The sequence below is a fragment of the Mastomys coucha genome, unplaced genomic scaffold (genome assembly GCF_008632895.1).
Source record: "Mastomys coucha isolate ucsf_1 unplaced genomic scaffold, UCSF_Mcou_1 pScaffold22, whole genome shotgun sequence".
Lineage (NCBI taxonomy): Eukaryota > Metazoa > Chordata > Mammalia > Rodentia > Muridae > Mastomys > Mastomys coucha.
In genome coordinates, this window is record NW_022196905.1 from 28,704,800 (window position 1) to 28,728,487 (window position 23,688).

General features: G+C 45.7%; 1 protein-coding gene across 4 annotated transcripts in view; it reads left to right on the plus strand.

Moving 5' to 3' along the window:
• Cfap99 (cilia and flagella associated protein 99) overlaps positions 1 to 21,663 on the plus strand; it is a 46,827-nt gene extending 25,164 nt beyond the window's left edge. For 3 of the 4 annotated variants that reach the window (XM_031341044.1, XM_031341045.1, XM_031341043.1), the window contains 6 exons: positions 3,029 to 3,233; positions 9,566 to 9,707; positions 9,930 to 10,081; positions 11,632 to 11,837; positions 16,029 to 16,191; positions 16,323 to 17,370. In XM_031341044.1, coding sequence (XP_031196904.1) covers positions 3,029 to 3,233; positions 9,566 to 9,707; positions 9,930 to 10,081; positions 11,632 to 11,837; positions 16,029 to 16,191; positions 16,323 to 16,445 — 991 coding nt within the window. In that variant the 3' untranslated portion in view covers positions 16,446 to 17,370. Of the gene's footprint in view, positions 1 to 3,028; positions 3,234 to 9,565; positions 9,708 to 9,929; positions 10,082 to 11,631; positions 11,838 to 16,028; positions 16,192 to 16,322; positions 17,371 to 21,505 lie in introns of those variants that run through there. The other variant, XR_004110240.1, reaches the window with a different exon arrangement.
• The last annotated feature ends 2,025 nt before the right edge of the window (positions 21,664 to 23,688 follow it).

Sequence of the window (23,688 nt, forward strand, 5' to 3'; positions counted from 1 at the left end):
TCGAACTCAGAAATCCACCTGCCTCTGCCTCCCAAGTGCTGGGATTAAAGGTGTGCGCCACCCCTGCCTGGCTGGTGATCCACATGTTAATCTTAGCTCTCTGAAGGCTAGGATAGGAAGATGGAGATTTCTAGGCTAGCTTGGACTGCATCAAGAGATGGTCTCAAAATAAACAAGCAAAGCCACCTTAGTTTTCTCCAGCGCTCAGGAACACATTTCTCCCACCAGTCAGCAAAGCTTCATGTGGACAGCCCCTCAGTCGCCTCTGTAGACAGCACCAAACCTCTTGGGTTTGAGCAGCATCCCTAAGACCTCCCCCGAAGATAATAATTGCAGTCCCCAGCTGGCTCTGTCTTCACCTCTGGGTTATGAGTCAGGGTTCCAGGTCCCCTCATTGGATTTGATTAGCTGTCTAGAACAGCTCACAGAACACATGTATGTACATTTACTAGTTTATTGTAAAAGATATTGTGACTGATACTGATGGAGAGATGCATAGAGCCTGTAAGAGAGAATATAGGGAGTCGCCTTCCTATGCTCCCCAGTGTTATCATCCTCCAAGATTCTCCATCCTGCTGAGCTGTCCAAGAGCTCACATGAATCTTGGCATTTGCATTTTTTTGGAGACCTCAGAAGTAGAAGTGGTTGATTGCAGTGCTGGCCAAGGAGAATCAATTCGGCTGTCATTCCCTCTGCACTCGGATCCAGGTGTGTCTGGGTCTTTCTGGTTGCCGGCCCCATCCAAAGCTACCTAGGGGTGGCCTGCTTGCAGTCAGACAAGCAGCCATATCTGACAGCTTCACAGCTCACCTCCCACCCCTATCTTTGAACACGAATCCCTTACAGGAAAAGGGTCCAAGGTCCAGAAGTGCCACGGACTGGGGTTTCTTACGGGGTCCCTTGTTCCACGGGACGATGGGTTCTGGCCAGGTGTGCACGGGTTTCGGCTTTGACAAACAGACTAGACACGAGTGGTGTAAGGTCTGAGTGTATTTCTCAAAAAATGACATGAGGCTTTTACAGTCCTTGTAAAGAGAAATGAAAAATCTGGCAGCTCAGTAGTTGAGGTACATCTGAGGCCATCTAAAACACACTGGATCTAAAACAGCAGCCATCTACTTTCTCTGGACTGGTGCAGCACCCCCGGACTCCGAGTATGTTCGGGCTGCATGTTCCGGGCAGGAGGGTAGAGGCTCGAATCTCGAATCTTCAATGTTGAATGCTCGAATCTTGAATGTTCACTCTCTTGAATCTCAACTGGTGCTGCACCCCCACCCCCCACCCCCGGGCCCAAGTGCTCTGGGCCCAGGGGGCTCTGGACTGCATGAATCTGAGTCCTAGTTCACCTAAGTTCTGGATCTGGTCCAAGTGCTAGCTAGTCTAAATGCTGAATACAGACTGCTGAATCTAGAATGCTAAATGCAGACTGTCTGTCTCTGTCTCTGTCTCTGTCTCTGTCTCTGTCTCTGTCTCTGTCTCTGTCTCTCTCTCTCTCTCTCTCTCTCTCTCTCTCTCTCTCTCTCTCTCTCTCTCTGATTAAGGTCCCGCCCATCCTAGGTAAAACGCACACTATGCTAATCTTTTGGGGAAGTAGAGACAGTCTCTTGCTAATTCTTAGGAGTGGTTCAGCTGTAGGATTTTACTTGACCTTGTCCTGGGATAAGTCTCTCTTTCTGTGAGCTTCAAAGCCTTACCCACAATGCCGGAGGCGATTAGTTTGAATGGCTTAACATTCCAAGCCAGGGTTTGACTAGGACGTTGGAACATTGGTGAAGGTCAGAGAGCAATGTCCGAATTTTCTTTTTCTAGCTGTTAAGAAATGATATCTTTGTGGATCCCTAGCACACAAATACGAGGACATATCTGGGCTACCTCTGAGTTTGGGGTGCCAGGCAACAATGCGGAGGCAGGAGACTGACTTTCCTTGAAATTTACGCCTCAAATACCACCGTCACGCAAAGTGTGCGTGACACGGAAGATTTTGCCTATAACAGTTGTCCTATTAGAACTGTTCTCTGGTTCTGTCATGAAAGTCTCCCAGGACTTTCAGGCTTCTGTTAGGCCAGTTGCAGAAGTAGGAATGGCTCAGCTCACACAGCCCTCCATCTAGAGTGAGGTGTAACTTGAGTACACCAGTACCATTTCTTGCTTTGAGCCTCTCATGATAGTGAAACAGTATTGAATTCTTGTTGTGTAATACATCAGCTCATTCTATCACCTACCTTGGCCCTGTCTCCACTAACACCCGGGCTTTTGCCTGGAATCTTGGAATCAGGCACTTTACTAGTGTAGACCACAGCCAGCAATTTTAGATTAGCAAGTGGTTTTTCCTTGGTCCATCCTCATTTATAGAGAACAAAGAACTCCAAATTTTCCAGAGTAGTGAACACACTTCCTAACCCAACTAACTGTTTATCTCATGGCTTCACTGAACAACACCGGTCTCAAAGCAGGATATACGATTTCTCTTCACCAGCCCGCAACCAAGCTACAGGGATAAACAGCTGCTGGGTATCTTCTAATTCATTTCTGCTGGGTCACCTTCTACCTAGAGCAGATGTTAAATATCTTAGGTCAAGGGCTCTGTCCTCCAGACTGTCCGCCTAAAGATGCCAGTTGTAATCCTCAAATAGATTTGTTGTTGTTGTTGTTTTACTTTGTTCTTGCTCCTTGAACCCCACCCTTGAGTATCCTTTCATGTCTACAAGTTGAGCTGTGGTAGGGAGCTCAGCTGGCTGACTGGAAAGATGAATATATGAACAAGCAAGTGTGGATGGTGTTGGTAAGTGGACAGACAAACAGAAAGAGCAAGAACAGCCAGAGAAGTGGATGAAGGGAGGGCAAGGAGATGACTGGTGGGTGGGTGGGTACACAGGAGGGACTGGCAGATGGACGTAGGTAGGTGATGCTTGTGGTATGGCTGAATGTTCTTTGAGGTAGTCCATTCCTGAGAGGAGGGCTGGTGGTCTCTTAGTGGTCCCAATCACAGGGAGAAAGAAGCCTAGCTGCCTCTCTGTCCTTTCCCCAGAGTTGATAAACTTGTGGATGGGGCTGGGGACTTCTCTGAGTTCCTTGAGTGGCAGAAGAAGATGCAGGCAAAGGACCTGGAGGAGCAGCTGGCTGCAGAGGAGTGCCGGCGGCTGCAGGGAAAGCTGAGCCATGAGGAGGCCATCTTAGCCAGGCAGAACCTCGTGCAGGAAAACAAGCAAAAGGCTGACCGGCAGAAGGAAAAGGTGATGTACACTGTGTAGGAATGGCCAGGAGTGGCCACATTGTGACTTTTGAGAGTCATGAACTATGGCCAGCAAAAAAACCATGCACCTATGCTATATGGCTGGCCATAGCCTGGCAGCAGCTGTGACCCCAGGTAATGACCTACTAAGACCTACAGAGAGCCCGGCAGTGGTGGTGCACACCTTTAATCCCAGCACTTGGGAGGCAGATTTCTGAGTTCAAGGCCAGCCTGGTCTACAGAGTGAGTTCCAGGACAGCCAGAGCTACACAGAGAAACCCTGTCTCGAAAAACCAAAAAAAAAAAAAAAAAAAAAAAAAAAAAAAAAAAAAAAAAAAAAAAAGTTTTTCAAATTCCATTCCACTAGAGATGTAGTACAAGTAAATAGAAAAAAAAAAAGACATTTCATTTAGTTAGATGTGGTGGTTCATAGCTAGACTCAGTTCAGCACTTGTGAGGGTCAGACAGGAGGCTCAAGTGTAGACTGGAGGGTAAACACACACACACACATTGTTTTCACGCTTAACAGTTAGAGAACTCTTCAAAAAAATTTATTTTTGCTAAGTGAGTTGTTATGATACTTTGCATATTTCTAGGGCTTGCTCCATTTAACTAAGTCATCAAATTTAGAAATATGTAATACATCTCTTTTTTCATTTCTATTGTTGGGTATGGTGGCACACAACTTTAATCCCAGCACTCAGGAGGCAGAGACAGGTAGATCTCTGTGAATTCAAGGCCATCCTGGTCTACATAGTGAGTTGTAGGCCAGCCAGGGATACATATTGAGACCCTATTTGTATTAGTCAGGGTTCTCTAAAGGAACAGAACTGATAGAATGTCTGTCTGTCTGTCTATCTATCTATCTATCTATCTATCTATCTATCTATCTATCTATCTATCTGGGAATTTATTATAATGGTTTTCAGGCTGTCATCCAACTAGTCCAACCATGGCTGACTATCAGTTGGGAAGTCCAAAAATCTAGTAAGTGTTTAGTTCATGAGGCTGTGTCTCAGCTGGTCTTTTTGTTGTTGTTGTTGTTGTTGTTTTGGGGAGACGGGGTTGAGGCAGGGTTTCTCTGTAGCCCTGGCTGTCCTGGAACTCACTCTGTAGACCAGGCTGGCCTCAAACTCAGAAATCCATCTGTCTCTGCCTTCCAAGTGCTGGGATTAAAGGCATGCACCCCCACTGCCTGGCTAGCTGATGTTAAGTATATGCTGGAATCCCAAAGAAGTAGGCTCTGGCATGAGTAATATTATCCATCCTTTGGCTTTTAGCTTCTAGCATATTTAGAATGAGTTTCCTGTAGATTTGTGTATTATGTTTTTAATCTTGTTTTCCAATCTATTAATTAGTATGTACAAACCAAAATAACATAATTATTTTGGTAGAGCTTATCTGCCATTATTTGGTTATTAGGTACAGCATGTGTGTAAAGGTCAGGGAATAACTCTCAGGAGTTGGTTATCTCCTTCTGCCTTGTGGGATTCTGCAGTCTCGAATCAGATCATCAGGTCTGTATACAGCACTTCACCCACTGAGCCAGCTCAGTGGTCTGTTTCTTTCCTTTTTTTCTGCTTTCTTTTTCTTTTTCTTTCTTTCTTTCTTTTTTTTTTTTTCTTTTTGGTTTTTTGTTTTTGTTTTTGTTTTTGTTTTTGTTTTTTCGAGACAGGGTTTCTCTGTGTTGCCTGGAACTCACTCTGTAGACCAGGCTGGCCTCTAACTCAGAAATCCACCTACCTCTGTCTCCCAAGTGCTGGGATTAAAGGCGTGCGTCACCACCGCCTGGGCTGCTTTCTTTTTCTTACTGAAGGTTTTTTCAGAATCCCATCTTATTAACGATGTTTATAGCTATGTTAAATTTCCTGCTGTTTATTTGCACACGTGTGTTATATGTATGGTGTGTATGTGTGTGACTTATATATATGTATGTGCTAATAAAAGTTTATATACCTGTGAATACAAGTGCACAGGGACCAAACTCAGGTGGCTAGACTTAAGATGCAAGTGCTTTTACCCACAATGCCATTTTATGGGCTTTCCACCTTCATTTTTTAGGACAAGGTTTCTACCTGCACCATACACACACACACACACACACACACACACACACACACACGCACACGCACACGCACACGCACACGCGCACACACGCGCACACACACACACACACAGAGTGCCTAGGCCTTAAGCTAGGCATATACCCCACTAGCCTGTAATTCAGGTATCCCATTTATTCTAAGTTCTGCCACATGGGCTGGTTACCTCTCCTCAGTTTCATACATCCAACTTCCTCTGCGTCTCAGTGGCTAATCTTCCCACACCTTACTCCTTCCCAGAGTTCTTCTGTGTTTCCAGAAGACTCACCTTACTATAGGCTAGGCTTTTTATTTTAACCAATCAGAAGGTACCCTAGGCAGTCAAGGAAGGACAGAGACACATCTTCACATCACTCCAAAACCGGTTGGTGAATAACTTTCAGTGCACAGATCAACTTGACAGAAAATTAGCAAATGAACAGAACTCAATAGTACTGATATTCAGCCAACAGAGATGGACTTCATAGACTCCACCAAGACCCCACATTCTTCTCAAGCACCCAGCATATACAGAACACACAGCAAGACCACATCATAGACAAAAACCAACAGTTCAACAAGGGGCACAGTGCCACAAAGCCTGGGAGTCCCAGCACTCAGGAAGCCAAGCCCGTCACTTCTCATCAGTGTTACTATGTAGCCCTACCTGACCTGGAACTTTCTGTTTAGACCGAGCTGGCCTCAAACTCACATAGAGCCACTTACCTCTACCTCCCAAGTGCTGGGATTAAAGACCTGTATCACCATACCTAGCTTTTAAAAATTGTTGTTCAAAATATTATGCATATATGTGTGTGTGTATTAATATATATATGTGTGTGTATATTAGCCAGTTTTCTATTATTGTAACAAAAATACCTAGATAATTAACTTTAAAAGAAAAAAAAATTGAAGACGGGCAGTGGTGGCGCATGCCTTTAATCCCAGCATTTGGGAGGCAGAGGCAGGTGGATTTCTGAGTTCCAGGACATCCAGGGTTATGCATAGAAACCCTGTCTTGAAAATCCAAAAAAAAAAATTTGACTTAAATGTTTGCAGTTTGTAGTACATGGTTTATTGACTCCATTCTTTTGGGTCTGAATTGGTGCATGGGGTAGAAGCTCATGGTGTAACAAAACTACAAGAAGCAAAAAATAAAGAGAAGAGGTCCATGTCCCACTACTTCTTTCAAAGTTATGTCCCCCACTCCTGCAACCTAACTTTTTCCCATTATGCAGCTCCTAACAGTGCCATGGGCTGGGGACTACGCCTTAACCTATGAGCCAGTTAGTAGGCATTTAAGATTGATTTTGGTGTTTTGGTTTCAAGGCTAACGTCCACTACAATGGGGAAGCCAATTCTGTCATAGCATCCGGAGTAGGATAAAGCAGAAAACTTGGGCTACACAAATTGACTCCCATCTTTAGGGCCTGCCTACAGTGACCTGCTTCTGCTAGCTAGGCCACAGGCTTAAAGACCCTAAAACTCCCTAAAACAGTGTCACCAAATATTCAGACACAAATGTGTTGGGGACAGTTCAGGGTGTAAACAACACTATGGAGAATTTGTTTTTCCATACTAAAATTTCTATTTGGTTTTTCATGTGTTTTCTTACTTTTTTTTTTTTCCGGTTTTTTTTTTTGGTTTTGGTTTTTTTTTGTTTTTGTTTTTGTTTTTTGAGACGGGGTTTCTCTGTGTAGCCCTCCCTGGCTGTCCTGGAACTCAGTCTGTAGACCAGGCTGGTCTAGAACTCAGAAATCCACCTGCCTCTGCTTTCCAAGTGCTGGGATTTTCATGTGTTTTCTATTTGCTAAGGGTTTTTGTTTTGCTTTGTTTTTGTTTTCTTTTGCTGAGACTGTTTTATCTCAAGCAAACCCTAACATCTGTCACCTTACTGTGGAAATCTATTCACTATCTCCTTGTTTATTTTAAGACTGCCCTGGGGGCAGCGGTGGCGCATGCCTTTAATCCTAGCATTTGGGAGGCAGAGGCAGGCAGATTTCTGAGTTTGAGGCCAGCCTGGTCTACAGAGTGAGTTCCAGGACAGCCAGAGCTATACAGAGAAACCCTGTCTTGAAAAAAAAACCAATAACCAAAAACCAACCAACCAACCAAACAAACAAACAAAACAACCAAACTGCCCTGGGTTTCAGTGTGGTAAGTGGCAATTCACTGAAACCTGAGCATTTGGGAGCATGATATAATGAGACTGTGGATCATATTTTAAACCTTCCATTTTTATCTGGCTCCCCCATACCACTCTGGCAGGGCAGGAAGGGCACATCTATGTTTCAACTAGGTGTCAAAATTCAGGTTCCCTAAGTAGCCTCTACTAGCTGTGTGTGTGTGTGTGTGTGTGTGTGTGTGTGTGTGTGTGTGTGTGTCGGGGAGTCATTTCTGCTAAGGCCAGGATTCTAACTTTGTTTCCATACATATCTCCTTAACTGTGGACAAAGAGCAGCTCAAAGGAGTTAAAGGGGGAAAGCAGCCTTGGGAAGGAAGTAGCACCCAGGTCCCACCCACCTGGGCTTTCCCAAGGACACCATGGAGGGATGTTGGGCCTTGGTGATAGAGAAGTCACCTCTGCCCCCAACAGTTCAACTGTCACCTCTACCTTCACAGTAGCTGGCTTTACTCCCCTACCTCCTGTATAACCACATTTGACAGGTAACTCAAGAAAGGTCTGTCATCTTGGTGTTGAATCAAGAGTGGCTGCTATGTCTGTCTTTCTGGGCACTGAGTCAGGCATGGCTGCTGCATCTGTGTCTTCCCGGTGATAGGCCGGAAGCTTCATGGCCTAGCCAGGCTCAGTAACAACCTAAAAAAGTCTCTCCTGTCACCCAGAGGTTTCATGAGTAAGTGGCCACAGGTAGGACCCAAGGATGAGAGTGCCATGTGAGAGTGACAGCCAGCCAACCCTGAACCTTGTCAACATAACTGTCTTCACAGTTGGGTCACAGGAGGCTACTAGCCCAGACCCAGAACTGTGGCCATCAGTGTCTGTGAGTGAATGCCCTGCTAGCCAAACTGTGTATACCCAGGGGTCTTGCTGGTGGTCCTGAGCCTGCCCACTACACACATTCATTCCTGTGGCCAAAATGTTTGCCTAATGATAGCCTCATTAGATGAATATTTGAAAATAAAATTGAGGGCTGGAGAGGAGGCTCAGCAGTTAAGAGCACTGACTGTTCTTCCAAAGGTCCTGAGTTCAAATCCCAGCAACCACATGGTGGCTCACAACCACCTGTAACGAGATCTGATGCCCTCTTATGGAATGTGTGAAGATAGCTGCAGTGTACTTACATATAATAAATAAATAAGTCTAAATATTTTTAAGAAAAGAAAAGAAAGTTGAATTTAACTTTTCTTGTGCACTGAACTGATACTTGTTTTGTTTTGTTTTGTTTTGTTTTACAGTTCTAGCATGTGGTAATCAACTACAGCTTTTTGTTCAGTACAAGGTCCCCTTACTCCCACCTGGCCACAGTACTCTGTCTTATCTCTGATCTGTTTGCACTGCTCCAGAGCCTTCAGAAACCTCTTTTTATATTGACAGATAAGATTCTTGATTTATCTTTGTTAAGACCCAGTTATCTTGGTTCTCTGTACTTAATACCCAATTATTAACTAGATGTGACAATGCAGACCTGCAACCTCACCTCACAGGAGGCTGAGGCAGGAAGGTTAGACTACACAGGGAGACGTTGTCTTTAAAAATGACCTGGTTATCCTCCAACAAGCCTCTATGCCTTACCATGTGGGCCAATATTGAGTGCCAGCTCTGGTTTCATCCACAGTGACCAATATTAAGAACTGTATCAACAAGTGTGGGAAAGATATATTTAAAATCATGGTTATAAAAATTATCTTTTTGTTTGTTTGTTTTTGAGACAGGGTTTCTCTGTGTAATTCTGGCCATCCTGGAATTTGCTCTATAAACCAGGCTCTCTGCCTCAAAAGATTCACCTGCCTCTGCCTCCCATGTGCTGGGATTAAAGGTGTGTGCCACTATGCCCAACAACAGGAATCTTTTTAATGTATGTGTGTGTGTGTGTATGGATGGATGGATAGATGGGTGGATGGATAGATGGATGGATGGATGGATTTGTTCATACTGGTATTTGAATCTAGATCCCTGAGCATGATAGGTGAGTGTTACAGTGTTATTTTTTTAAATGTTATTTATTTAGTTTTATTTATATGAGTACCCTGTAGCTGTCTTCAGACTGTTTTGCATCCTCTGTCTGAGCAGACGGCTGAGCTAATGCTGCAGTGTGCTGAGAGGCGCCTCCAAGAGGAGAAGGCCATGAAAGAGCTGGTGGAACAGGTCACAGAGGCGCAGAAGAATGTTAAGATAGTCCAGATGAAGCTTGTGAAGGGCCGGCAGCAGATAGGTACTGCAGGGAGTCAGGAGCCATGAGGCCGTCCCCAGTCCCTTCCATCCTTCTGAATTACAAACAAGCTACTTTAGTCAGTGAGAGGTGGTGCCCCTGGAGGGTAGGCCAGGACTGGGTAGGGGCCAAGGCCTGAAGAAGACATTTCTGGGAGATATAGCCCCCATCCAGTGTCTGCCAGACCATTCACTGTCCTCATCAGCACCCCACTTTGTTCCCAAGTTCAGGAGGTGATAGAGGAGAGCCGGGAGTTGCTACAGCGTAGCGTGAAGGCAGCTAAAGAGGAACAGAAGCGGCGCTGTGAGCTCACCGCTCAGCTTCGTGCGCTGGAGACACAGCCCACACGCAAGGAGAAGCTGGTGGACCTTACCGAGGTGAGACTGTGGCCCTTGAGGGTCTCAACATCAGGGTATCTCTGTGTGTGGTGCAGCACATACAGAATTCCCATCAAGGCCAAAGGTTGGTCTTGTCCTACCCATAATCCCCTAGTCACTGGGGTACCAAGTGTGGTGGTTGGATTCAGCTGTGGGTGAATTCAGCTTATGGGATACACTATAGGAAGACAGACCATGAGTGCCTTCTGTGACCTTTCCACTAACCTCTATATGGTACCATGGTACCAATCACAGACCAAAGAAATAACTCCACCCTGATCTAAACTAGTGATTCAGTTTGTTTATTTAGGCTGCATATAGGAGCATGGGGAAGGGTTAATTATGTAGTCGCAGATGTCTCAAAGGTGAGCTTACCAAAATGTTCACCCCAGTGCGAGGGACAACTCAGAAAAGCTGCACCCCAGGTGCTCCCTGTACAATCTGCAGGCAGTTCCTGCTGTTGTGTGAGAGCCTTTTCCCTGAGTAAATGGCAACACTCATCTACTTACCACAGAAAGAGAACCCTGGACAAACCAGGGTAACAAAATCCAACCTGGTGAGCCAATGGATATTTACTGGGGTTCCTCCCAGCAGTGTGGCAAGAGGTTACTCACAGGCATCAGGAGGGTCAGAGGCATTATGTCACTGAAAAGCTTACCCCAACACAGATAACAGCTCATGAAAGCTACATCCCAAGAGCTCTCCGCAACTTGACAGGTTGACAGGCCTGAGAATCTCCTCTAACAGCCCTACTGGTCAGAGTCTCCTGCGCAGCAGCTGTTCACTTATTTTACAAAGCAGGGGAGAGTCTGGAATCTCAAGAGCCTTCCCCCCCCCCGACCCCACCCTCACATACCTCCTAAACTGGATGCTTCCCTTTAGAGGAAATTGCTATACAGCGCTTGCCCAAGAATTTTCTCTTTCCAGCAGGTATCTTTGCTATACAACCATAGCCTGCTCCCTCCCCAGGCTTTGTGAATCCTGTAACTTCCTAAGCTTCCTGAGCCTTGTAAGTTTCCTTTGCTTCCTGAGTCCTAGGAGCCTCCCACTTACCTGCAGGATGGAATATTTTTATTGAGGAAAGAGCTACCCATTAGAAATGGATCTCTGAAGGGGAGAGAGCTAAACTGTGTGGAGGTAGACATTTGGGGAGCTGTATGTTGAAGGGTGAGGTCCCCGGACTCTCCAGACACAAAATGGGAAGGGAGTAAGGAGCGCCCAAGTGTAAAAAACGTCCAGAGCCAGAGAAAGCCAAGGGCTAAGTAGGGAGGTAGAGGAGGTAGCAGCCTGCATGAGAAAGCAGAGAAGAGTTAGGTTCACAGGAACAAGAGGGCAGGTCCTGGAGGCTCTTGCAATTGACTGATGGGTCTCACTTAGACCCAAAGGTCAAGGCTATCCCCCTGAGAAGTCCAGCTCCACTCTAGGGCTCTAGGCTGCTAATGGGGATTTCATTTCACGGGCGGACTGAAGCAGAGGAAACATCTCCTTGGATGTGAGGAATGAGTGGCTTGTACAGCTGCCAGCTTGAGGTCTCTCCTGTTATTTGGAAGATCCCAGGATATGGTCTGGAAGGTGAGATGTCTGTGGTGGAACTTCGAGAGCGGCTGGCCATGCTCAAAGAGACCCAGAAACGAGAGCAAGAGGAGAAGCGGGATCAAATCATCCAGGGCAAACGAGCCAAAAGCCAAATGATACAGAACACAGTGGAGCAGATCTCCCTGTGCCGCGCAGCCATGGGCAGGACTGCAGCCTTGAGGTGGGTACCATGGTCCCAGGGAAGGCACCTCCATGTGTTGGAAGGAACAAAGGAGCAACAAGCCTGCTATACACCTTCCTCTGTGGGTACCCTTGCCACAACTGCCAGACCCTGCCAGACAATCCTTTAACTCTAACCATTTTCATTTTGTAGGAGAATTATCAGTTCTGTGGCAATGACTTTCCTGTCCACGACACACAACTTATGCAATGCATCAGTGTTGCAAGCACAACCTTTGTGCTGTATGTTCTTCACCTAGTTAGCTAGCTGTTTCTCAGTCTTCAGAGTCATTTAGAAATAGGTACCATAGAAATGGTTACTATAGAAATGGTTACCATAGAAATAGTTACCAGTACCATATACTTCAGCAGTGTATTTCCTACACTAAGTATAGAAACTGTAGTGTGTATTTTCTTTTCTCTTAATTCATTTCTATTTTATGTGCATTGGTGTTCTCCCTGCAGGTGTGTCTGGGTGAGGGTGTTGGATGGTCCCCTTGGACAAGAGTTAGACAGTGGTGAGCTGCCATGTGGGTGCTGGAAATTGAACCCCAAGTCCTCTGGAAGAAAAGCAAGTGCTCTTGACCACTGAGTCATATTTCAGTCCCCTGTAGTGTATATTTTCTAAAAGGAAAAAAAAAAGAAGTTGTCCTACATAAACCACAGCATCATGACATAACTAGCAAAAGTAAGAATTCTCAGTATCATTCAAATGCCTGCCTGAATCCACACTTCTCCAAGTACCCCAAGACCGCTAGGACTTTTTTTTTTTTTTTTTTTTTTTGGTTTTTCAAGACAGGGTTTCTCTGTGTAGCCCTGGCTGTCCTGGAACTCACTCTGTAGACCAGGTGGCCTCGAACTCAGAAATCTGCCTGCCTCTGCCTCCCAAGTGCTGGAATTAAAGGTGTGCGCCACCACTGCCTGGCACTATTTCTTCTTTTTAAACCAGTATTTATATCATGTTTAATTGTCTGTATGAATGCTCAGACCTTTTATTTGTTTGAGAACAACTGTATCTAGGCCAATGTTCGATAGAAGCCAGGTTGGTCTCATGGTCACACCTGTCCCAGGGAAGGTGGTAATGGGGCCTATTACAACAGAACACATGGCTCCAGAGGAAGTATCTTCCAGAGGGGAGGGGTGGTCAGAGGAAGGACTCTCATTCATTGCCTTTAGAAGAGAATGCATCCCTCTTGGTCCCCAAGCACCTGCTGCCCTGGCTGGAGTTCAGAGGAAGTAATGCCACTGCACCCTGCTCAGAGAGGACCAGCTGGCCACACCTCTGGAGTTTCTCAGGAAACCCACCAGTTCCCAGATGCTGGACTCACTGTGGCAGACCCTAAATGCACTAGTTGATGTTGAACTGCCTCTCAAGATTCAAGGTTCTTGGATTCTACCCACATTGGTACAGCCAACCTCTACCATAGGTGTTTAATGGGAATTTTTGAAGAGGAACAGGGCCAGGACAGTTGAGCAAGAGCCGAAAAGCAAGGAGAGCGTGTGTTCATGCCCCCATACCTCCATGTCCCCATACCCGCATGCTGTGATATATACTTTAATGAAAGCTTCAGGCAGAAAGACCTGCCATTGGACAGGAAAAATGGCCCATTATCTTGCCTGTATGCCAAGCCCCTAGGGGTGGGCGTCTCTTGCACCACCGCTGCCACCACTGCACTTTGATTATATGCAGGTTCCATGTTGACACACAGGCGAATATATCCTGAGATGTCTGTTTGTCCTTTGTGAGGCAGCAAGATAGACCTACACGCTGCATTAGCGTTCTCAAAAGCCAGTTGGGTAATCAGAGGTCCCTCTGTATACGAGTTTCCCAGCGTTCTACTAACTGTCTCTTGCAGCCTGGCAACAAAATTCTGAAAAGGCTCCTCTGGACCCTGCCAGACACTGGTCAGACTCATCCCATCTACTCCCTTAGCCGGAAGCTTACACCAGGCCCTGCAGGCCACAGTAGCAATCTGATTTAGCACCCCAATGGGGTAATCTATCTGCCGAGTGCTTCCTTCAACCGACCCTCTCCAACAAGCGTATCTAGAGTCCAATCTGGATTGTCCATCTGGGCATTCTGCATGGCAATTTTTCCACTAAGTTCCCGCCATTCAGAAATCCATAACAGGTAATTGCCAGAGGATAGCACTGCCTTACACAGCATTTTCCATTCCTGAGGTAATAACCCATAGTCTATGATATTGCTAATTAGGGCCTTAGTGAATGGGGAGCTAGGACCATATTTTTCCACAGCCCCCTTTAATTCCTTAATGAACTTCACCTCAAAGACTTGATAATATCTGTGCATATCGTCTCTCTGACTTCTGCGTTCTGCAGCCGGATGGGCTAGTGAACGAAAATCACCCTGGCTGGAACCTGGGGCCCTGGGACCCACCTCCTCTTCAGTATTCAGATAGCTAGCTGTCCTTCTCTTTGCCTGCCTGAAATTTAATTCCCCTGATTTCATCAATCAACTCTCCTATCTTGGTCTCGAGTTCATTTCTAGCCGGATGAGACCCACTTTGAAAACACTCCCTAGTCTGGGAGGGCACAGTCTTATAAAAAACACGCTGCCTTCTGTAACGACGTGCAGCACGTTTGGTTCTCACAGAAAGTTGAGTCTTCTCGGCCACCGTACTGACCGAGTCAGTAGAGGTTTGACTACTGGAATTGGAGGAAGTTTGACTCTCCTCGCTGTCCGTAGAGCTGGAGTCAAGGGAATCTTGACCTGCCTCGCCATAGAGTACGAATCGGCTAGAGAACTGTCGCCTGTCACCTCTGATGCCGTAAGGCTGATGTACTTTCCTGAAGGCTCTCCCTTCTGCTCGGTTTTCTCATCTTCCTTTAAAATATCCAAAACCATCCCCCAAAGGTGGAGGGGAAATCCATCCACTTTGTTTTTCTCCAGAGCTTTTCCTACCTTTTCCCACGATTTTAAATCCATACGACTCATGCCTTCTACCCACGGACAAAAACCCTCAACCAACTCTGTTTAGCTCTCTCAATGCATAAAATCTTACCCTTACTCCTTTAGTCTCCAGCAGCTTTCCCACATTCCGGGAAGCCGTTTTAGAAATCTGTGCACCCATGCTTTTAACCTACCGCCAAAAATTTCCCCTAGGCTCCTTAAGGTATCGGGCAAATACCTATGTTTCTGCCTAGAACTTCCTGTAGTCCCACACGGATTCCCGGTCAGCGCTAACCCAATCTTACCATGAGAACGACTACATAAATCTGGATCCTTTCTTCTTTGATAAACCAGAGCTCTGTGTCCTGTGGTAGGGCCCCTCAATTTCTCCCGTGTTCGAGCCCCACGTTGGGCGCCATCTGAGGGAGACCGACCTGCAGTCTCTCTCTCCTTGGGTGTTCACGAACTGGGATAATTGAGTTCCTGTGGAAACAAGCGGGTGAGGGAGGAAACAAAGAAACCACACCAAGAAGATTTATCAATGTGCGTCTTTACTAGAGAAAGATGGGTTTATATGGCACAGGCAGAATGGAAACCAAAAGATTCTTGGTTTTTAGCATAGACGTGTTAAAAAGGAAAACAGCATCCCAGTCTGAATACACAATACCCTTCAAACGTAGTTTCATTAGTTTCAGTTCCTTTGATGTTCCGAGCTGCAAAGTCCGCTTTGATCTCAGGGGCTGCAGCCGGTGTTTCACGCTGCAGGCAGGTGGTCTTAGCTCTGGGCCTGTCACGGCTTTCTTTCGCTTCCAGAACCCACAACGGGGCAGAGCGGCAGAATACCACATATACTAAGGAGGGGATGTGTAGAAATGTACAGTATCAGCAGCTGTCACCCCCCCACACACCTGGGGGGTCGTATGAGAGAGACAGAGGGAGAATGAGGCAAAAAAAGTTTACACACCAATTGTATACATAATTAGAATGCAATTTTAAAAAAGGTTAAAGCCGGGCAGTGGTAGTGCACGCCTTTAATCCCAGCACTTGGGAGCCAGAGGCAGTCGGATTTCTGAGTTCGAGACCAGCCTGGTCAACAAGAGTGAGTTCCAGGACAGCCAGCGCTACACTGTCTTGAAAAAAAACAAAATAAAGTAAAATAAAATAAAATAAAATAATAAAAAAGGTTAAAAGATTAAAAAGGTAAGGATACTGGCAGGGTCCCACAAAAACCTTCCTGGGTGTTACTCAGCCTACTTCTAAGCTAGTGCTGTTGTGATCCAGGTGGGAGGAAAAGAAGGCCCAGGCTACAAGACCGAGGACACCCTCCCAGGATGAGCGTGTGTTGGAGCTAAAGCGCAAAATGGAGGAGAGGGCAGCTGAACGCCGCAGGCAGACAGCACCACAGCTCGTCTCACCGCCCCGGGCCCAACGTCCAAATCTGCGGGTGAGCTGAGAAGGAAGCAACCTTTCGGGTCTGAGAGGTTGGGGGCGTGGGGAAGCCTAAGCGCCTGGGTTACAAGCCCCATGGCCTCCTCGACCGACCGAGGGCCCGCCCACCCCACCACCCGCTCCTAGGCGCAGGAGGAGATGCAGCACTGGCGGGAGCTGGATCAGAGTCGCGAGCGCAGGCTGCGAGCAAAGCAAGAGACAGATCGCACCTGCCGCGCTACCGCTACTCGTCAACTGCAGGCCTCCTGAGTCAGCTGGCAGCCCCACGCCAACACTGCGTGCGCGGCGGCCGACGTGAGCCATCACCCCTGCCCTTACGACAGTGGCTCTCTTCCTGCATCTCTGCCACAAAGCTTACCCTTTCCCCAGCTCCAGCCTGCCCCTGTATGGCTGCTTCAGAAAAAAAGGTGTGGTGGCCTTTAGAAATGCTAAACAAATACGTGCTCTTCCTCTGGACTGCAACTGGCTACCAAGTTTTTAATATGCTAAACCTGGCTCTTCCCTATGTCCAGCAAGTCTATTCATAGGACTGCAAGCCCCATTCTCCATGCAGAACCAGTGAATATGCGTGGGACCTCGCATGAGTGTGGGATTGTGAATGCGGTTAGATTCTTACGCATATGCTCTGGACTGGCCCTTCTCATGTCTCACATGGATCATCAAGCGGTCACATCATGCAGCAACTATAGCCCACTTGTCTCCTGTTCTGCTAATGAGACCACCTGTCCTCATTAAGGGACTCTGGCTTAAGCTAACTGCAGGTACCTTTCAGGGCCCTCTCTCCATTATCATCAAGAGCTCAAATCCAACAAAATTGGAGCGCTTGGGGACAGTGGCTCAACAGGGCAGATCAGATGAGTTCTATATTTCTGGCCTTACTGATGCTCTGTGCTGGGGAAAGCTGGACTTTAACAACAGGTACATGGAATGAATGGCTGCCAGTGAAACTTAGCCTGGAGAGTAAAGTTGCATTGTGATGTTTGGTTCTTAGGAAGAAGATGGTGGCAAGTCTCAGGGAGGGAATAAAGCAAGGAAAAATTACTAGTGGGTAGATGTTCAGGAGAGAGCCGACACTACGCCCTGGCCATCCTCCTTAGGCCTGCAGAGGTCCCTTGGGTGGTAAGGCTGTATCCCAGGGTACTTCAGACCAAGAAAGACTCAGCATTGACAGGAACAAATGTGTTTTAGAGTTCTTGTACAACCCTGACAAGGGAGTAGGAGATGTTTAGGGATTGCTCAGGGACAATGGAATCCTTGCCTCCCTGTTGAATTAGAATTGGGGACAGATTCATTTTTTTTTTTTTCGAGACAGGGTTTCTCTATGTAGCGCTGGCTGTCCCAGAACTCACTCTGTAGACCAGGCTGGCCTCAAACTCAGAAATCCGCCTGCCTCTGCCTCCCAAATGCTGGAATTAAAGGTGTGCGCCACCACCGCTCGGCAGATTCAGTTTTACTTAAATAAGAATCACATTTTTTTTATTTAATATATATGAGTACACTATAGCTGTCTTCAGACACACTAGAAGAGAGCGTCAGATCCCATTACAGAAGGCTGTGAGCCATCGTGTGGTTGCTGGGAATTGAACTCAGGACCTCTGAGAAGAGTAATCAGTGCTCTTAACAGCTGAGCCATCTCTCCAGCCCAAGAACCACATTTCTTACAGGTTTTGTATAATTCAAATTCATTTAAAATGGAGAGATGATCCTGGTGATTTCAAGCAAGCCAACGGCAGGATGGATTTAGGATGTGTTGGACATGGGTGCTCTGTCACCAGGCTAACAGGGAAGATGACCACTGTCACTGTTCTGGGTTGGACCAGCTCTTGTTGGTCCAGTTCCTGCAGAGGAGCTAGTGTGCATGGTGGCCTAAAGCAAATTCTGTGACAAGGCCATGGGGATTACCTTTCACTTTAAGGCTAGCCTCTGGACAGCCCAGCAAAGTGGGTGGTACGAGCAGCAATGCTGTTTGGCAGTCAGCAAGGTCTCCCTTTGCCCTGTCTTTCTGGACTGAACTGCTGCTCAGAGACAGCTCAAGAGCACGGAAGGTGTTTGCTCCACAACTATTTCTTAATATTGTAGCAAGTGGATGCTGTGTGTGATAGAACTGTGGCCAAATGTTAACATATCCACCAATATCGATTGGCTTGCAGCCTCATACCTCTGGTCTTGCTGGGCCTGGTAATTTCCTCATGTAATCTCAGCACTTGGGAGATAGAGGCAGGAAAGAGGATCAAGAGGTGAGCCCAGCATGGACAAGGTAGTATGTTTTAAGATAGTCTGACTATGTAGCAATACCTGCATTAAAAGAAGTAGTGCTGGGCAGTGGTGGCGCATGCCTTTAATCCTAGCACTTGGGAGGCAGAGGCAGGCAGAACTTTGTGAGTTCGAGGCCAGCCTGGTCTACAAAGCAAGTTCCAGGATAGTTGGGGATACCCAAAGATAACCTATCTGGAAAAACAAAACAAAAAAGCCCCAAAACAAACAAAAAAGAAATAGAGGCTAGGCAAGTGGAGTTCCAGGCCAACCTGGTCTATAAATTGAGTAACAGACTGCCAGGACAACACAGAGAAAACTCACAAAAACCAAAAAGAAATAGAGGGCAAGCAGGATGGCTCAGTGTTCGTGTTGTACAAACCTGACAACCTGAGATCTCTGGAACCCATGTTAAAGTGGAAGGAGAGAACCAACTCTACAGTTATCCCACGATGTCTACAGATGCTCCATGGCACATGAGCTCTCCTGCCACACCCAGCCCTCATTAAGAAAAAAAATTACAAAAACAGCGATAGTTTATTCCGTTAGCATTTGATCCATGCCCGGCCTCATAACTTTCTCTGGCCAATAGCATACAAGTGTCAGAGTGCCAGTTTAGATTCAGTTGTCAAGTGGCCCTGAGGTCCTGTTTGCTCTCTTGGAATCGTGTCTGGCCTCAGGTGAACAGGGTGCCCTGCTGAGGTGACAGCATGTGAAGGAGTGCTGGTTGTCCCTTAGAGGCTATGCTAGATCAGCCTACAACCAGTAGATTGGGACAGAGCAAGCACTTTGCTCTCCTTGTAGACTGACTAAAGACTCACTGTTTAAGGTATGGAGATCTGAGATATTTGTTCAGAACCTTCATATTTGTCTTAGAGGCTTATTGCTGGAAAAGACACCATGACCACGGCAACTTTTATAAAGGAAAGCATTTAATTGAGGCTGGCTGACAGTTTCAGAGGTTTGGTTCATTATTGGCATAGGGGAAAGCATGGCAGTGTGCAGGCAAACATGGTGCTAGAGGAGGAGCTGGGAGCTCTTTTTTCTTTTTTTTTTTTTTTTTTTTTTTTTTTTTTTTTTTTTTTTTTTTTCTTTTTGGTTTTTTGAGACAGGGTTTCTCTGTGTAGCCCTGGCTGTCTTGGAACTCACTCTGTAGACCAGGCTAGCCTGGAACTCAGAAATCTGCCTGCCTCTGCCTCCCAAGTGCTGGGATTAAAGGCTTGCGCCACCACTGCCTGGCAGGAGCTGGGAGTTCTACATCTTCATCTGCAGGCAGCAGGAGACTGTGTACCAACCATATTGGGCCATAGCTTGTGCATATAAAACCTCAAAGCATGCCCCCACAGTGATACACTTCCTCCAACAAGTTTGCACCTCCTAATAGTGCCACTCCCTAGGTTCAGGGATTTAAACATATATGTCTGTGTGTGCGTGGGGGGTGTACCTATTCAAAACACCACAATATTAGAGACCCACTGCCTTCTCCTTATATGCATTTTTTTTTTTTTTTTGACAATGGTGGCTGGCCAGCCAGAGATCTAAGACCCACAGGGTGCTATGAGTGCTCTTTCTGGACATTTCTTGATGGTTATGAACCTAAGGAAGCACTGATATGTCAGGTTTTTTTTCCTCCACAAGTTGATGTTTAAAACAAGAAGGAGACACTATTTGTGAGGGAGCAAGTTCATTGTCAAGTGATGTTCACAGAAAAGGTGTTTCTGAGCATGAAAGTATTTGTAGTTGACTTTCACTAATACATCATCAGTATATTAAATTTACCCAAAGCCATCATAACACATCTGTGATCTCACCATCTGAGTGGGTAAATTTTAATCTGGCCTGAGCTACATAGTCATTTTCATGACAGCCTAAACTATATATAGAGAGACTGTCTCAAAACCAAAAAAGAGGCTGACAGACGGACGGCTCAGGAGGTAGAGGGGCTTACCACTAAGCCTGACATCCTGAGTTCAATCCTTGGGACCTGATAAATTATTTCTACACTGGTGAAATGAACCAATTAAAGTCAGATTAAAATATATAAGCAGGTTTAGTGGGAAGCTACTCTAGGTGTTGGGGTAGAGGTGGGGGTTCATTGGGTCTAAGGACTAATACCAGAAAAGTCACCACGGGGAGGGAGGGAGGGAGAAGGGAGAGAGAAGAGAGTAATCAAGAAAGAGCAAGCACGGAGAGAAGAACCCAAAATGTATGGATTATATACGGAAGAGCCTCTGGGGGAAGGGCAGCTCAACCGCTGAGCTAGAAAGTTCAGGGTTAGGCAGGGTATGCCAAGTAGCAACTGAGGGATGCTGGGAAATCCTGGGGCCAGGTCTGCTAGTTTACTAAGTAAAATATGCACCTCAGTCCCATGTCCCAGGGTCTGAAACCAAACATCCCAGACTTTTGATAGATAATAAATGAATAAGGAGAGACATAATTGTCTATGACTACTTCCTGCTGACATTGGGGCGTCGTTATGGGGTTGTTTCACAGCTACCCAGGCTGTGGGACCATCTGGGGATAGAAGTGTGCATGCCCAGTTGAATCAGTCTGTAGTGAGGCTGGGCCAGAGCACTTGTGGGTAATTGCTTTGGATCTGTCCTGGATACAAGTTCTGAGGAAATATCTGGACTTGGCAAGATGCTAGAACAGATTATATATAGGAGGATAAAGTTAAGGGGTTTAGGGAGAAAGAAAGCCTTTTTCTTGGATGTTCATTTGAAACTTTTAGGCCCACAGTCTTGGTATTTGGAGAAGGGGTGGGAAAGATCTCGCCCTCAGGAATAGGCAGGTGGGGAGGGAAACGGGCTATTGATTGACAGTGCTTAGCTGGAGTCCATTTGACCTGTGGGAGGGGGATTTGAGTGGATTCCCTGAAGCTAACAAGAATCTTTTTAAATTTATAAAAAGAGAAATCATTTAAACTTGCATTTACCAACATCAAAACACCATCCTAGACACTCCAACAATTCTCATTCCTCCCCTATATCCTATCACTTTCCTATCAGCATCCAAGTTTTGTTTTGTTTTTTTCTCTCACATCCTTCAACCCTCAGAACTTGCATTTACCAGCCCCAGAACACCTCCCTGGACCACAAACACTTCTTAGAAGCTTCCACATCCTCAGACCATATAGGACCCACACAGTGAAAGGAAAGAGCCGACTCCAACAAGCCTCCCTCTGACTGCTACATGTGTTCTATGGTACATGTATATGCACTCAGTAAGCAAATAAATAAGTCAACTGATGTGGTACATGTCTTTAATCCCAGTTCTTGGGAAGCAAAGACAGGCAGAAGTTTGAGGCCAGCATGGTCTACAAATTGAGTTCCAGACTACATGAGATCCAGCCTCAACAAAGTAAAATAAAAAATGTGTAACATTTCAAATATTCCAAGAATTCAGGAAGCTGAGACAAGAGATCTCGGGTTAGAGATCAATCTGTTCTATGTAACAAACCCTATCTCAAAAAACTAAAAAGATGACAAATATAAAACCCACAATGGGTATGGTAGCATATGCCTTTAATAGCACTTGGGAGGCAAAGCTTTGCCCATGTCTGAGCTGGAGGCCAGCTTGGTTCCAGGATTGCTGGGGGTAAACAGAAAAACACTGTCTTGAAAAAACAAAAACCTCTTCCCATTCAAAAAAAAAAAAAAAAAAAACCCAAAAAACCCAAAAAACAAACAAAATATGAAATCCTTTTTCTTAGACTAGAAGAGCAAATTACTAATCTTATTGTATTTTCAAATTTGGTTACTTTAACTAGGATTTTGATTAGACATGTATGGCCTGCTTATAAACTAAAATTTCCTTAGATATTTTGAGCTGCGTTTCTACATGTAGAATCAAATTTTATCATGTTAGTTGCCTGCCTGTTAAACCTGAGACTCTAACCAAAGCAAGCTGGGGTGTGAAGGGTCACTAGCCCACTCAAGTGTGTGGCTCTGGCAGCCTCGTTCTTCCCAGTCTCTCTGCCTTGCTAAAAAGCATTAGATTACATTCCTAAAGCTAGCCCCCAAGGTCCATTCCCTTATTTGGTTACTTTCTCCTCCTGAGGCTGATTACCAAGGTCGAGCTATCTAAATACAACATCAAAACATCCAGCAATCAAAAGCCCCATTTGGCTCACCTAATTAACATGTGCAATTAAAATATACTACTACATCCTAGCTTTTTTTTTTTTTAACCACATCTCCCCCTTTTTTTCTCATCTTAAAAAATTACACCTATAGGGCTGGAGAGATGGCTCAGTGGTTAAGAGCCCTGACTGCTCTTCCAGAGGTCCTGAGTTCAATTCGTAGCAACCACATGGTGGCTCACAAACATCTGTAATAGGATCAGATGCGCTCTTCTGGTGTGTCAGAAGACAGTGAAATAAATTAATAAAAGAATAAATAAATAAGATCTTTAAAAAATTTACACCTATAAGGTCATGTACTTCTGTTTTTCATCCTGAGTCAGAAAGCAGTCCCTTTAACTTTTCTTCCCCACGTAATACAGGATCTTTCTTTGAGAACAAGTGTCTGGGTGTGGTTTGTGCTGCCTTCAAGGTAAAAAGAGAACCCCCTTCAAGGTAGGCCAGGGACTGGCCAGCCAGCTGTTGCAGGATTTGAGAAAGCAGCTTCTGCTGGCTTTTGAAGGTCCCTTTATGGGAGAGATAAGGTGTTCAGAGGCAAGAGAGGTGACCATTATTCCCTGTTTGATACAATTAGAGTTGGAAAGAAGTGAACTGGCTGCTCACAACTGTAATTCCAGCTCCAGGGAATCCAACACCTTCACACAGACATACGTGCCGGAAAAACACAAGTTCACATAAAATGAAGATACCTTTAAAGGGAAGGAACAAGAGTAAGGATATACATCATGTGAATAGGGTTGCAAGCAGTTCATATCAGATGTAAAACAGGAACTTAGCAATTACAAATAGAAACCTTAACTTGCAAGGACTTAACACAGGACAAACAGGAATTTATTAACTACAAACAGAAACCTTAACCTGCATAGGACAAACAGAAACTTACTAATTACAAGTAGAAACTTTAACTTACAAGGACTTAACATAGGATAAACTGTCTTGGTGGGTTTTTTGTTTTTTTGTTTTTGAGACAGTATTTTGTATAGCCTTGGCTATCCTGGAACTAGCCAGTAGACCAGGCTAGCCTCACACCTTTAATCCCAGCACTCGGGAGGCAGAGGCAGGCAGATTTCTGAATTCTGGTCTACAGATTTCTGAGTT